This window comes from Lipophrys pholis (assembly GCF_963383615.2).
Source record: "Lipophrys pholis genome assembly, chromosome: 9".
NCBI classification, from domain to species: domain Eukaryota; kingdom Metazoa; phylum Chordata; class Actinopteri; order Blenniiformes; family Blenniidae; genus Lipophrys; species Lipophrys pholis.
The window spans coordinates 25,555,129-25,570,348 of NC_137639.1; the positions used below are offsets into that span (position 1 = coordinate 25,555,129).

General features: G+C 41.4%; 1 protein-coding gene across 2 annotated transcripts; it reads right to left on the bottom strand.

The window, feature by feature from the left end:
- Positions 1-4,956: 4,956 nt before the first annotated feature.
- Positions 4,957-14,583, bottom strand: skap2 (src kinase associated phosphoprotein 2). Of its 2 annotated transcripts, none has more exons than XM_080470900.1 (12): positions 14,473-14,583; positions 13,656-13,761; positions 13,543-13,568; positions 12,282-12,383; positions 11,342-11,422; positions 10,889-10,972; positions 10,632-10,756; positions 10,206-10,269; positions 9,897-10,010; positions 9,662-9,736; positions 8,333-8,445; positions 4,957-5,337 (listed from the first exon to the last, which is right to left on the bottom strand). In XM_080470900.1, exons 1-12 carry the CDS (start codon positions 14,510-14,512, stop codon positions 5,245-5,247), a joined length of 1,023 nt encoding a protein of 340 aa, XP_080327026.1. In that variant the 5' UTR covers positions 14,513-14,583; the 3' UTR covers positions 4,957-5,244. The 2 variants fall into 2 exon arrangements, with proteins under 2 accessions (XP_080327026.1, XP_080327027.1); XM_080470901.1 differs by having other exon boundaries at positions 4,965-5,337; positions 12,282-12,380; positions 14,473-14,565.
- Positions 14,584-15,220: the final 637 nt, after the last annotated feature.

A 15,220-nucleotide genomic window follows, 5' to 3' on the forward strand; every position in this document is an offset into this window, starting at 1 on the left:
AAAAAGTTTGATTATTATTCAGTATATTAGAAGTAGAAAATAATTAGCTAATCTCAAGACGAAATAATTGTTTATATCATATCTTATCTTCGTTTTTATTCATTATGCTTTGTGAACATTTACCAAATCAAAATATAGACGCAACTTTTTGATACTGATGATAAAAAAAAAAAAAAAAAAAAAAAAGACAAATCAAAGTATTAAACATGTTTGAATTATCACTGGTGCAGCATATTGGTTATAGAAGTCTTGTACTTGCAGGGAAATAATTGGAGACTTGTCTGCGTGTTTCAATTTATAGTGGTATAAATACTTCTGTGTGCAAGAGACCGGAACACACCGAGAACCTCTCCGTGTGAGAACTAAGAAGCAGATAGGAGAAGGATGCTTTGCATTATCCAATACACCACAGGAAAGTTTCTGTCTCTTTGAGGTTCCCTAATTCAAATTTCCATGTTGAAATCAAACTTACCTGAAAAAGTATTTTTCTTACTTTGTTTTTTGGTTATCTTTATATTTTATAATTCTTCCAATCGCTCTTTCTTCTAAAGTATTTTATCAATTTTCGGGTCACAAGAGCTGATACCAGTCGACTGTAAGAGCGAGGCAAACACACAGAGAGACCGTCACACTTTCACACCTATGGGCAGTTTTGCCTTGAATAAACTACAAATGCATGTTTTTGCACAGTGATAGAAAACAGAAGACCCCACACATGCAGAGGGAGAACATGCAAACTCCGCACTGAAAAGCCCCAAATCCAAAACATCTGAAATCTTCTTGCTATAATGTGAGAGTGCTAACCACACCAAGTCTACAACAGAGCTATTCTAGATATTGCCTACACGTAATGATGTGCTTCATGAAGCAATAAATGTGAGAATGGGGCCAAATGATGATTCTGTGCTTGTTCACCACGGACCTAATGGCGTGGTCATGTCAATGTGAGAAGACGCTCCTTGTGTAGCCTCTAAATTAGCTCAGGTTAGCTTGGCAGGACCTCTGCTTGGATACATACCAAGGCTGACACTAAACAGGAGTGATGGCAACAATCTGCCATCCAGTAGCTCAGTTAGCTCAGCAAAGCTCCTGTAACTCATACCGTTAGTTCCTCTGATAGAGGGCCGTCTTACAAAAAGCGGCTATATAAAGAGTTTGACATTGAGATGGATACTGAATGTGGTCTGACTGTGGGGGTCAAGACGACTACCAGCATGTCGGAGGAAAGAGAAGCTGAGGTACGGCCGGTCGGCTTTCACAGGACTGGCAGGGAGTCAGCTGCTGAGAAAAGTGGGTACAAGGAGCTGTAATTACAGTTAGAGCATGACTCGCATCCCTGACCTCCAGTGATTACAAACTATCCACCTAAACCATCCCGGGGACATTACTCACCTCGCTAACTAGTGTAGTAAATCAACTCCGGAGCCCTGACCTGATATTACAGCCACGGCGAGAGAGTAAACAGGGCCAGGTTACAGAGGCTGCTGCCTTATAAATAATCTGCAAAAGAGATGGAGTGGGAGTGAGGTGTGGGAGATGTTTATAGCAGGTGGACAAACACCTGTCACTTCAATAAGCCTGATTTATCTTGAGTGACATGCCAGCACATAGCTCTACCCTCTCTGACAGCCAAGACTGCCAAAGCTCGCACGCAGAAACACGAGCCCTGTTTGCAGCGGCAATGAATGGGCGACAGCATATGAGTGAGATGACAAGCTTCTTCGCGGCAATAACAGCTTCATTAGTTGGAAATCTCAGCATGGATGTGGTGCGGGGGTGCTTAAGGTAGTAAGGTGGCTGATGGTGCTGTTTCTGCGGCCAGAATACTTGACCTTCGGACCCCGAAGCCACTTGTGACTCCTTCTCCGGAGATATACAGGCCCTCCTTCGACATCACTGTCTGCAGCTCTCAGAAGGCTATTAACAAGAAGAGAGAGCAGACGCTGATAACATGTGAGAGAAGTGGGCGTGGTGCTCGTAATAAATGACCCGTCTGGACCCGTATTTACTGGCCTGCCACAAACCTCGGTCTGCAGCTCATAATATCACACATTATAGTAAAATCACCAAATTGAACATAAATTGTAGTCCTGAAATTCCCCCCCAAAAATATGAATTTCCAGAGCTGCCCATCATGATTGTTGTTAGCCTTCAGTTAAAATACTCTACGTCTTCTCGCAAAGTCACAAAACCAGATGAGGGAACCTTAATTTGTCATCTGCCATGAGTTATGTTAACAGAAACTGACCTCAATTAAGAGTGACTTACATTTAAAACGTGTCTATTTCAGATTTAAAGATTTAGACCGAGGGGAAGAGGCTTTAATGGAATGCTGACATAGGGCCAGTTGGAGAGGTAATACATTTCCAGCAAAATGCCAGGGGAAACCACATAAATAAGGCTCTGTTATTCCTGACAGAAACTCTCTATGATGCCGCGGTGTGATGTATTGCAGAGTGACCTGGTTAAAGAGCAGGAGAAACAGCTGACAGCTTGATCAAGATTACCCCCTTTAAGTGGTATAGATCAAGCTGTTAGCCTTCTCATCAAGCCCAAGGATGATGGTGATGGGACACCATCAGCAACGATTGTGTGCTCATATTGTACCCAGAGTTGTTCGTCAATGCAGAAACTTAAAGGGACTAACACACGCTATGGTTGGCAGCCTGCATATGAAATAATTAATTTGAAATTCCAATATATCAGCAAGAAAGTGACGACAAATGTGTTTTGTCCTGAAGGGAAATTGGTTTTATACTTCGATCATCTTCATCAGCAAGTCCATTTTTTTTTATATTTATTGTTACTCAGCAGCTCAATCTATATATATTTGGCTGATAAAAGCATGTCTTTATGGTTGAAAGTATTAATTAGTGATATCCGGGTATCATTAGTGTAATTTAGTGCTCAGTAGATTAATGACACGATGGCATTTATCTTTGAAACATTATATCTTGATGTTAAATTGCAATAAAAAAAAAAAAAAAAGACCTGTATATTCTGGGGATATGGCTGTCCAAATCTAACAGGAGACGGGGGTGAAGTTGACATCCATTAAGGAAATCCTTTATTGGCACATAAAAATGAGAGGCAATATTTAGCCTTAGTTGCCTTTGGCAACCTAACCCATTGCCAAACATTAAAAGGAGGGCTCTAAGGGGGGAAATATCACACGATGTCAGCATTAAAGAAATATTTATATTTATGTGTGAAAGTCTACAGTCAAAAACATGCAACTTCTCTTTTCACCTAAATGGATTGCACAAATTCAGATTCACTTTCATCATCCCTGGAAATCACATTGTTACTGTAAACATATCCTCCCTACTTTCTTCTCTATATGCAGCGTAGTATATTCAATAACTAATTATGGTAATTCATTACATCTCCAATTAGTAGAGAAGCTTTATCGTTGCACTATACCATAAAGAGCAAGATTTATGTTGGCTTTGAATGTCACCCAGAGGACAGAGGACCAGCTCATCACTCAACGGGAACAAAACAGAGAGACAGGAGCAAGAAAAAAAAATGGAGGGAAGACAGAGAGAAAGATAAAGTGAGTTATTGGTTAATGAATGCATTTTCCTTCCCATTTTCTCACAACCTTGAAAAACCTTGACAAGGCCACTTTGTCTTTATCCAACCGAAAATGAGCGTATTACGGCGAGATATAAAAAAAAAATTGTGGTACAACTTTGATATTTCAGTAAGGAGACTGTAAAAAGATATGTACAGTATGTGTGTAACCTCAGCGGAATATGCCCGGCTCACACCACCTCGCCTGCTGTCAAACAGCCCCTCAGAGGGCAATAAGCAACCCTGCTATCTGTGTGGGTTGCTGTCTTATTAGTGAACCTCAGGCATGCAGCGAAGCCAACCATCTGCCACGCTGCAATCCTTTGCCCAGCAAACTCTCCCAGGTGTCATAAAAGTGTCCCTTTTGAAGCCAGTCACAAAAAAATTAAGAATAAATTCATTTTTTTCAAATATATACATCATTATAAATAATTGTTTTGCCCATTACATGAAAATATCATGTATATATATTTGGTTTGCTGCCTTTGACAATAACCACCCTGAACAATATTACTGAACACTGTTCCAGAAGCTTGCATTTGATGTCAACTGGTGAATAATATTACCCATAGTTTGGAATATAGGTGTGTGAAATTGTGTGACTCCCTGAGCAGGATGTTCACGGTCAAATGGGATCAGCTAAGTTGGTTAAAGCAGCGGAGAAGATGAATGGATGTTGAGGCATTTTGAAGCTTTGTTCCTCTCACGAGACAATTCGCCGAACCTCCATCATGCAGGTTTTTGAATTCTTTCCTCCTGATAATCTTCCTTTAGTTTCATGTTCAATGCAGTTCATTTAGGTTTCTTCACATCATGAGACATTTCAAGCCCTAAAATTTCAATCACAACTTCAAAGGATTACTATTGGTTGACCGAGTACTGCGAAGGTTTATACCCAAAATACACTTCTGATCCTCTGCTGCCTTATAAATCGTAGATCTCCGACATCTTCTGGATGACACCTGCTTTCTGTCCTCACGAAACAATGCTGGAAAGCTCTAACAGTTATTTTAAATCCTTCTTTTAACCTTTCAGACACATTTTACTGCAGAATTCCAGTAAATAAAGACTTTAAATCTTTTATTAAAGTCTGTTATAATTTTGGAATTATTTCATGCTTTTGTCTTATTTTTTTCATATTACTCTGTATTAATATAAAAAGTCAATGCAAAGCACTTCGAATCGATTCAGGTTGAATTATGCTATTATAAAGTTGCCTTGCCTTGAGCAGCAATACAAAATGATTTTTTATTTTTTTTTAACTGCCATATGGTGAAGTCTGCATGCAGCGTCACAGAAATCAACTATGACCTTTGAAGAGACTCTATTGCCACCTTGTGGTTTTACAAGAAGTTAAACAATTAAAAAAAACAAAACATGCACAAGTACCACATCTATGCTGAAATATTTATTAATTTCAACATTTGCAAACATCGAAATTGTCAAAAAGTGAAATGTTGAAGGAAAGGGTGTCAAAATTAACCTTGTACAGAATATAAATAAAAACAGACAGTAGAATGTGCAGTTAAGTAAAATACTCAGGTGAGTTTCTATCAAAATTAGATTATTAGTTTCTTGCAATGACGACAACTCTTTAAATATTTCACTGTTCTAGTTGTACATTAAGACTTGCAGTCATGAGGTCTTAACGTTGCACATAAGATGTATTTACAGGGCGTACAGCTCCATCAGAAATTCTTTGGGAACAATACCGATTGCTCCATTCTTCTCTCCAACCCACCAGCCGAAGCTCTGGTACTCCTGGAAACAACAGAGTTAAAAACAAGGAAATAACAAGGCTGGGTTATCTCTCCTCTGGTAATCAGCAATTAGCAGCCAGGATTAGCACTGGTAACGAGCAGAACAAATTACTCTCAGCACTCTACTTGCTATTTTAACAAGTTACCGCAATTTTCAGCTATTTTCTGCACTGTCCCATCTAGTTTTGCCATTACACACTTTGTTTCTCATGCTTTTCTACCTGGTGTCAATTTTGAGATTGCACACACACCCTTAAACTCCACACAGGAGAGAAGAAAAAAAAAAAACCCTCAGTGTGCAAAGCGCTCATCACGCATAAATCTGTCACAGCACGACGAGTAATAGCTCCAAATGGCTGTCAGCATGCTGAGATGTGAGGAAGACACTGAGGAGAGATCTGAGACAAGAGAACAACCCCGTTCTCCCTCTCTCCCTCTCCCTCTCTCGGACGAGGGCTTGACCTCACATCAAAGTCCTCCCGGGTCATGAATCAACACTGGAGATCACGTTCTGGCGTGGCTGAGAAAAGACGAACCTGCACAACGTTTCAGACCCGGGGACAACGAGGGGCCACATCTGTGTCCAGTTACTCTCAGGACACAGTAATGGATGTAAGTGATCGTGTGGTCGCATCGGACACGGGAAGATTACAATAACAATGGCACGGGGCAAAACACCGACAGTCGTCTGGTGATGGGTCATTCATCACGTCAGATAAAGAGGTACTCAAGTCATAACTCCACAGTCAGATGATTTGAATGGAGCCGCGTCATTTAATCATCTGAATTATTAAGCACAGATTAGGCATTATAACGTGTACATAACTACAAGAGGCAAACAGTAAGTGTCACATCAATTTTATCAATGTCACATGATGAAAATGACATTTCATCACAGGGCCCCCGAGGATAATATACCACACTGACAAGAGGGGTGTGTGTGTGTGTGTGTGTGTACATTATGACTTCCTGCCACAAGCCTTTGAAAAGAGCAACACCTCATTGTGCAGTTGGCTGGATGACAAATAAGTCATGCTTGAGCGCATGCTGGACACAACATTGAGCACATATATGGAGCTGTGGATGACTAATGACACCACACACACATTAACCCAAACACTCTACACTAACTAAACCCACTGTCATGGAACCTTATTACTTCTGACATTGAAGAGGCTCCTGGTGCATCGCACTTGCAGAAATTCTTTTAAGGAGAAACAATATTCAGTTTTCTATTATGCACCGCCTTCAATCTCTCGATTAGATTTGCAATTATAGAGAAGACAGGTGTGTGAGTATATTGGGGGGGGCGGGTAATGAGGGTTGCATGGCAAATCTGAACATAGCAGTCTCCCTCGCTCAGGTCTTTTAATCAGCACACAGGTTCTGACTGGGGGGTCTTGCAGCTGTAAGACTACAGCTATTTCTGGGCTGGGGAATGGGGGAGGGATGCACGGAAGAGGGAGAAAGGAGAATGGCGAAGGAGGGAGCGATGGCAGAGGGGGGGTGGAAGGAGTCGGCTGCCCCTTTAGCTGCAGCTGGCTGTTGCAGTCCAGACAGGTTTTATGGTCATTGCCCTCGCAGCAGGCCACAACCCCCAACACCAAGGTTTCAGCTAATGGCACTCCCAGTCTAAGTGAAAGGGCAACTTGATTCTTGGTCCTTTTCCACACACCGAGAAGGAGTAATAAACAGGCATTTGGTCAATGAGCATTGAGAGGTCTGTCTGCTTTGTGCATTTGCGTCCTTCCATTAAGGCCGAAGGGACAATCAATTGGTTGGTCACAAAGACTTCCACCATTCTAATCATGTATTAAATCAGTTGTGTGATTTCTAAAATAAAATGGCAAAAGATTAAAAGTCTTCAGATCCTTGAAAGTGAAATTTTTCCTCCTTTTGTCTTACCCTACAAAGAGTAGAAAAGATAAAGACTTCATTGGATATGTCGTATGAGAACTCTCCCAAACCCAAAAAATATATAGTTTCTTTCCATTCCAAACACTTCTGAATATTTAGAGAAGTTAGTTTTCCTGCTGCAAGTCGTAACAATATAAAACAGAAACTTTTAACCAACATTTTCTATGTTATACAGTTAAGCACCACTAGATGGCAGACTTGAATTTGAAAAAGGCCCATTGACTGCAGCACGTTGCATTTGATGGTGTGCGCCATAGAAACCAAATCAGACAGGAAACTGGATGAGGAGCATCTCACGTTTTCTTCCTCGTGTGCGATTTTCACTAAAACCACAGATTTTGACATGAACCTGCACAAGTATAAAAATCACCTTTCAAATTTTGTGTCAAATGACTTAAAGAAAATACAGAACAAAATCCAACTCTGTCTTCATGGGAAGCAGGTAAATACAAAAGGGCTCCTGTTCAGTTGCATAATTAAGGTGAAGAACGGCTCCTCAGTTCTCCCGCCCGGGCCTACTGACAAGCCTCGGAAATTGTGCGTCCACTACACGTCCTCACCTGCTCGGTACAGAGTGGCGGACTAACCCCGGGCTTCCTGAGAACACACATTCCTATTTGGCGAGGTGAGAGAGACGTCTGAGAGGTGTGTGGCCCGAGGGCTGCTCGCCGCCTGGCATGGCAGCAGCGACAGCGTGCTGAAACAGTCCAGATGGAAGTGATGGAACGGCTCCGTGTGCCAGCTAAGCCCAGCCTTCGCCCGCGGCACTAAAACCGTTTCCGTTGTGACACAACCAATCCCCGTCAGAGAGAACCTCGAGCGGTCTGCCTCCTACCATCAGCCGCACACCTCTAGGCGGTGAGCCAGATGCTGCCAGTAAAGGATCTGAATAATCAGCTCCTCTGAGGCCTGAGAAAGATCTCACGTCAGGTGGTCTGAGAGCAGCACAACCACATCTCAAACTTTTGCATTACAGCTGAGTTTGAGTTTATTCTGACCCAACAATGCCTCCTAAATAAAAACAACAGAGAAACACATGGACATCTTCCCACTGACAGCCGGGGTTCCCTCACCCGTACCTTGCTCAGGATGTAGATGGCGTCTCCACGTTTGAAAGTCAGCTCGTCTGGTTGGTCCGCCACGCAATCCCATAAGCCCTGGTAGTAGTTCTGATAGTCGGTGCTCTTATCAACTGAATGGAGAAAACAGGTGATGAGGTGATGACACATGATGTGCTACATGTTAAGAACACGCTTGTGATGCAGAGTTGTTAGTATGGAGCAAAACCAACAGGAGGCAACAGAGAGCCTAAAGTCCACTGATATTTGATGGCATCCTGAGCCTCTTCTCAGTTTCCCACTAAACAATAGTTTGAAGCAGGTTTTAGGCGCTGGTGATGTCCGCCCAAAGAACTGATAATCTGAGAATAAATAAATGCTCCCATAGGTAAACAGAATTAAGTAGTGAAACACCTCAAAGGAAGACCTCGGAAAATATAAACATTGTGTTTGACTGTATGATAGAAACATCAGTGTGTCGCATGTAGTTTAATTAGCAAAAGCAAAGAAGTACTGAAAATTTGTCCTCATTGTCCTCACTGTTAGATTGCTTGAATGTTACTATTGTTAAAAATACTACAATAATAATAATAATAATAATAATAATAATATAAGGTATGTTCCTTGTTTAATCATACAATCTTTTACTAATTTGTCAAAAGTGGCATGGATAGCAATTTAAATCAAGTCACCTATATAATATATCCCCATAATCAAGTTACATTTCTCACAAACAATAAAGTATATTGGAAAACATGTCATGTAAATAAATGTAGATATAAATTGGGAAAATTCTCAAGTTGTTGTCTACAAAAATTGCAGATCAGGAGGATTGAATATCAACTTAAAATTGTTGAACTCAATAGAGCTCTTGGCTTTTAATAGTAGAATAGACTATTAACTGTCCTCAAGTATGAGTAAAATTACCAACACCTGTGCCAAAAAAAACTACTAAATTAGAACAATGTGAGTACTTTAGTATTTCTTTTGTGATGGGAATATTCTCATTAGAAGAAGCCACTCCGACGGCTTTCTGTGATATTAGATAATCATAACCTTTCACACAACCAGCTGAGACGCAGATTTTGGTGACAGTATTTTTGTACTTTTGTATCTCTAACATGCAACTTATTGTAAAAAGGAAGTTGGCCTTCTTAAGTTTATTTCCAGCATTGTGCGAACGTTCAGTTGCAAGAACTTCCTCTATTGCTTCATCTTCCTCATTGCCACTTCGACTTTTTAATGTATTTGCAATGAAGAAACAAAAACCAAGAATGAGAGCAGAGATGTTTTAGTGTTTCATAGTCTAAATCTGCCGCTCGCTCGTTTAAGAAACAGTCTGCAGCGTACCTGGAGCAGGAGGAGGAGTGGGTTTGCTCGATGGATCGACCTTTGGAGGAGGTTTTACTGTCGGGGGTTCTTCATCTGTACAGGGAAGAGTGTCGGGAGAGGAATGCTTAGGAGTACAAACAGAGCTCCTTCCAATTAGAGGACCGATGCAGATGTAAACAAAATGAAACCAGAGAGATTTGTGGCATTTGTTCATGATCTGCAGCCTGACAGATATGAGAATTAGTGATCGAACCAGGGAGCTCTTCATAGATGTCTTCATCGATCGGCTCGTGTGAATCGGTTATTTGTCCAACATCATCGTACGTCTCCGTTTCATCGTCGTCTTCTGGGATGATGCCCGACATGTCTGCAAACAGAATAACAAGTTTGTTTTCACGCATAAACAAAGAGACTCATCCGTTTTCTTCCCCACATTTTTCTCTTCAAACTCATTGGGAAATATTTGTTGATATTTGGCTTTGCAATGATTAAGAAAGAAAAATGTGTGCGGATGATATTAAGAAGCATAACAAACTGATTTAATGATTTCAAATATTCAAACCTCTCAAGACAAAGTCTATCTGTTTCACCCATTCCTCCGCCTCTTTGACTGATGACGCACAAAACTGTGATGAGAGAGGAAAGAAGTGAGAACTGCAGTCAGTGCAATAAGTGGTCCAACATATATTAATTAACATAAACAAATAATACTGCATTTATGCATAGTAAAATGTTCCACATGGAGGCGCCTGAATGTTAGGCACTCTCATTTAGACTCATTAAATATGCGCGTCGGAGTGAGCCATTGCAAAGGCAGCAGTGTCAAAAATGGATGAAATAATGATTTATTTAAGTGCATGTACACACATGCTGCGCCAAGTTTTGAACGTGGCGTATTTCAAGCCCACGTTTGTTTTTCAATTAGAGAGTACATCGAGCGCAGGAGCTCCTGAGGAGCACCGGAGACGCCATAAAGAGACGAGCGTACCTGATAGACTCTCTTGTCCGGAGCCGAAATCTCAAAGCAACAGTCTTTCTTTGAGTCCTTCCGCAAGGTGGTGTTGATTTTGACTGTGTAGCCGTCGATACTGAACTCTCCCTTCTGTTGCTTGTCTGGTTACAGAAAATTAAAATCATCACGCCTAACTGGTTCAGACACAACACTTGTCAAAAACTGGGACATAACCAATCCAGCCTTGTCAGACAGCGCCGGAGTGAATAAATTAGGAAAATATTATGTCGTACCCTTCTCACTGCCATAATAGTAGAAGATGTGATGGCTCAGAGCACACCACCTCTTCTGCCACTCGGTGCCAAAAAAGCTGTGATCTGTGAAGGGAGAGACACATTCGGCAATCTAAAAGACAAGTCAAGTTGTGCGTTGAAGGTTGTTTTGAGCTGTGTATTGCAGAAAACATGTCCCAATTGGACTAATGCTTCTGCAAGTTCTTCAGTTATTTTACATAATCTGCACCCCCCTCCTATGTAGCTGTAATTTTCTTCTGGAAATTAAGTAGCCTCGAGTTAATTCACAGCTGAAAGAGACCTTGTGAGGCTAAACAGTGCATCAATAAATGTTTTTGGAGAGCTTGCATATTTCACTCCTCAGGCAACTTCTCTTTTTAAAATTAAAGCCCCCCCCCCGTCTCCCAAAAAGGGAGAGCCGTCTTGAGTGCATTTCATTAGTGAAAGACCAACCCTTTCTGCGTTTTTCCAGATATCCTGCTTTAAAGACAGATGTAAGGTCCTGAGCCGCCACAGGTGGGGACTGCTGGGCACCTGGAAAAAGAGTTTGAGGAAAGCCAAAGAAAATTAGTAATACTGAAGGCAGAATCATCTCTCTCTGAATTCATTATCATTGTAGACCAAATATTTCACAGTGTTTTAATATGCAAACATTAAAACAAAAAAAAGAAATCCATGTGGGTTTTTTGGACATTCGTGATCGTATATTTCAATGTCAACATTAAAAAGCAGGGCCAAAAGCCACGGAAACTTTACTGAGCACGGTTGTTCTTCTCACTGGAGGAGGCTTTCCCTTGCACCGTGCAAATTCAATGCAAATGTTCAAATGCTGTGTCAAAGTTGCTTTGTGTGAAAGAGCAGCCATAAAACTGGCAGCTGCTTACAGCCCATAAACCCCCGTCCCCTAATCTCCATTTCACAAGGATTTCCTTGATACTCTATTTGAAAAAGCAAACACAATATCTTGCATACGGTGTTCTGATGGAGCGCAGAGGATTACAGCTACTGTACACGAGGGAAAGGGGGGGGGGGGGGGGGGGTGTTCCCTTCATTTTTTATTTTATTTTTTTCAAACTACAGCCACGGCAATCATTTTCATTCTCCAGACTGGTGGAGAGCAATAAAGCATGCTCGAGCTGTCAAAGAGCTGGGGCGACGGAGGCGGTGGGAGTAGCAGTTGTGCCCCCAAATTGCTTCTCAAGTATGTTGCCAAGTTACAGTTGGAATTCCTCCCTCATTGTGCCACTCAAAGTCACTTTCTCCCAGGAGCACACGCAAAAAGATTTGTATGTTTTCATGCCAAGGCTGGGTTTTCACTACGATAACAGCGCCGCAGCTCGCGAGCAGCCAGCGACTCGGTTCTGGACAACCGCTAATTGCGATCTTGGCTTACCGTCGCAAGCCTCCTCATCCTTGTCTGTGCGCTCCGACTGCAGCGACCCGCCATCATTGTTGCTGTCAACGTCTTCCTCATAATCCGAGTCGTCTCCACCTACTGGGGAAAGGAGAAGTGGAGCAACGCTGAGGCGCAATGGTTTCCAACGTGCATGTTGCAAGAGTGGTTTGTTGGAAGATAGTTCGGGGGTTTTATCCACTTTACATGGGATGGTAAGTTGTGAAGGCCTTAATAGCAAAAGATATTTGGTACTTTGAGAGGAATACATGCAAACAGTCTGAATGATTTCTGTTCAGTACACTTCTAATCACCTTGTAGCCTCTTACACTTTTGTCATGACCTCTAGTTTGAGTCCTGACCCTCAAGTTTGGATACACAGGCCAGAGGTGGAGCTTCAATGGTGATGGTGGGGAGCGAAGGGGGAGGGGTTCAACACACACACACACACACACACACACACACACACACACACACACACACACACACACACACACACACACACACACACACACACACACACACACACACACACACACACACACACACACACACACACACACACACACACACACACACACACACACACACACGTCATTTGTTTTAAGTGATGTCAATCACTTTGTAAATTTCTCAACCATCATTGTACCTTAAAGCTGAGAGTAAAGTGAACCGACCTTGTGGGATTAGTCTTTTTATGTTTCTGATTGAATTTTAATTTCACTGCACAACAACTGAATGCTGAATGAATGAAGAGCAAGAAGAACCAGAGGTTGAACTGAACGTAACATTAACAGAGATTAGGAGGTCATACACATCAACTTCCCTGAAGCCAAGAAAAGGAAGATGAAAACCCAGACACACTAAATGTACAATTGAATGTCAATTTCAACAAAGCAGTCTAGTTATTAATGATATATGTTAGTGGCTGCCTTTGTTTTTTTTTATACTGCACAGCGCCACAGGAGATCCATCCTTCCTGTGGCCATCAAACTTTATGACTCTTCTTGTAAATACTGTTTTGTTTTACTATCAAGCTCTCCACTGTGTACATACTGTATTCATTTATAGTTCAATCATTTACCTATTATTTTATTTCTATTTACAGTAAATTTCTACTGTGTGGAGCAACACTATAAAGACTTTACTTCTGGGATTAATAACATATTTCAATTGTATTCTTTTCTGGATCATTCCATGCCAATGGGGCGACATCTTTACACTCTGAAGTTTAGGATGATTCAACAAAGAAAAAACTCACTTTTCTCCTTGAAATCTTGCGGGAAACTGTTGGGAAGATAGAAACATGTATTTTTATGATCAAGTGACTGAACCTTAAAGAGAAGAATTGACCTGTGGTGCAGACAGAAATACCTAAGCTTGACATCTTTAATTCTTCTGATGAAGTTTTCCCTCTTGTCTTTTGCCTTCTTGCTTAGATTTTCTCCCTTCAAGCCATCGGAGAGGAAATTTTCAAGCTCTAAAACAAAAACATCGCATTAAACATTCACACGTGTGTTGGCCAAATGGCCCACTATATTTTTGGAAGTACAACAGTTCCCATAAAGTACTGTGATGAAGTATGGGGTTGATGTACTAGGATGACATTTATCCAATACCAACCGGAAGGTGTCTGGTTGGCTTGAAATTGATTCTGCAGCAGGGGAAAATATCCCCAAACATACAGATGGTGTTTTAGAAGAACTATAAGTCCTGGAACTGATGGATTGGCTTCCATAATCTTAACATAATGAAATCTGAAGATGATTAAAAACAAACCCTATGGAAGCTCCTTCAAAACGTGAGTGCAAGTGAGCTGGGAACTGATTAAATAATGGTTTCTATCCTGCTAACTTACTTTGTAATCTGCTCCGAGAAGCAAAGATAAACTTTATGAACGCAGTTTTGTAAATGTTCAGTCTAAATCCTGGGTCAAAGGCCCGTCTAACTGCAGTTGTTGAACATGTATGTGCAGGTGTGTGAACGTTTCTGCGTGAACAACAGTCTGCACAGCTGAAGACTCGAGTGGACCAAACAGAGACTCTGTGCTTCCTCTTTTACAAAAACGCTTCTGTTCCAGCTGAATCTGAACTTTTGAACTATAAAACTATCTGGTAACAAAACCATCAATCGTACACGGATATACACAAAACAGATTGTACCGTGTTGGTATTATTTATATTTTTTTTACCTGAGATGAGCGTGGTTACCTCGTCGGGAATAGCGCGCATGGTTGAGCAGAGTTGACCTCCCGGAGCGTCGTTACGCGCGGCCAGCAGGGAGACTCTGGTCCGCCTGATACGGAAGCAGCTCCAGAGCACACACACGGAAGTTATTCTGCTAATTATTTATTTGCATCAACACAGCTCCAGAAACGCGCTTTGCACACTCGCTGACGTTTATTGGTCCTTGTTCTTGTTTTGACTGCCACCGGAGGCAGTTTATTGACGCTTTAATGGCGCTTTTACGCAATATTAAAGTCCAAGCATATCGCCATGATCATATCTTTGATTGATTTCACATCATATTTCTTTGGCACCGCTGTGAGTGACTCACTCCACACATTAGAGACTTTTTATGTATTGTTGCAAGCAGTTGGAGTTTATGGATATGTCAACACTAAATCCAAACTAGGATCGTTAATAGGTGAAAAGTCAATTATATAATACCGTGTTGGCTGTTTCTGTGCCAGCTTTCTTATAGTCTTTACTGTCAGGATGTCAAGCAGAGTCTGTGCTTCATCTTCTGATGCTCTGGTTTACTCCTACAACACATTTTCTGTTGTTTTTTGGCACGTTTGAATTCATTTGACAAACACAATTTACACCTCATTTATTGCAGCCCTGCTGGCAACTAAAATACTCCCTCCTTACACCAGGAGGGGCGTCAACCTCCAGGTGTTTTCAAGGGAGAAAAACACATTTGCGACATTGTTTTAT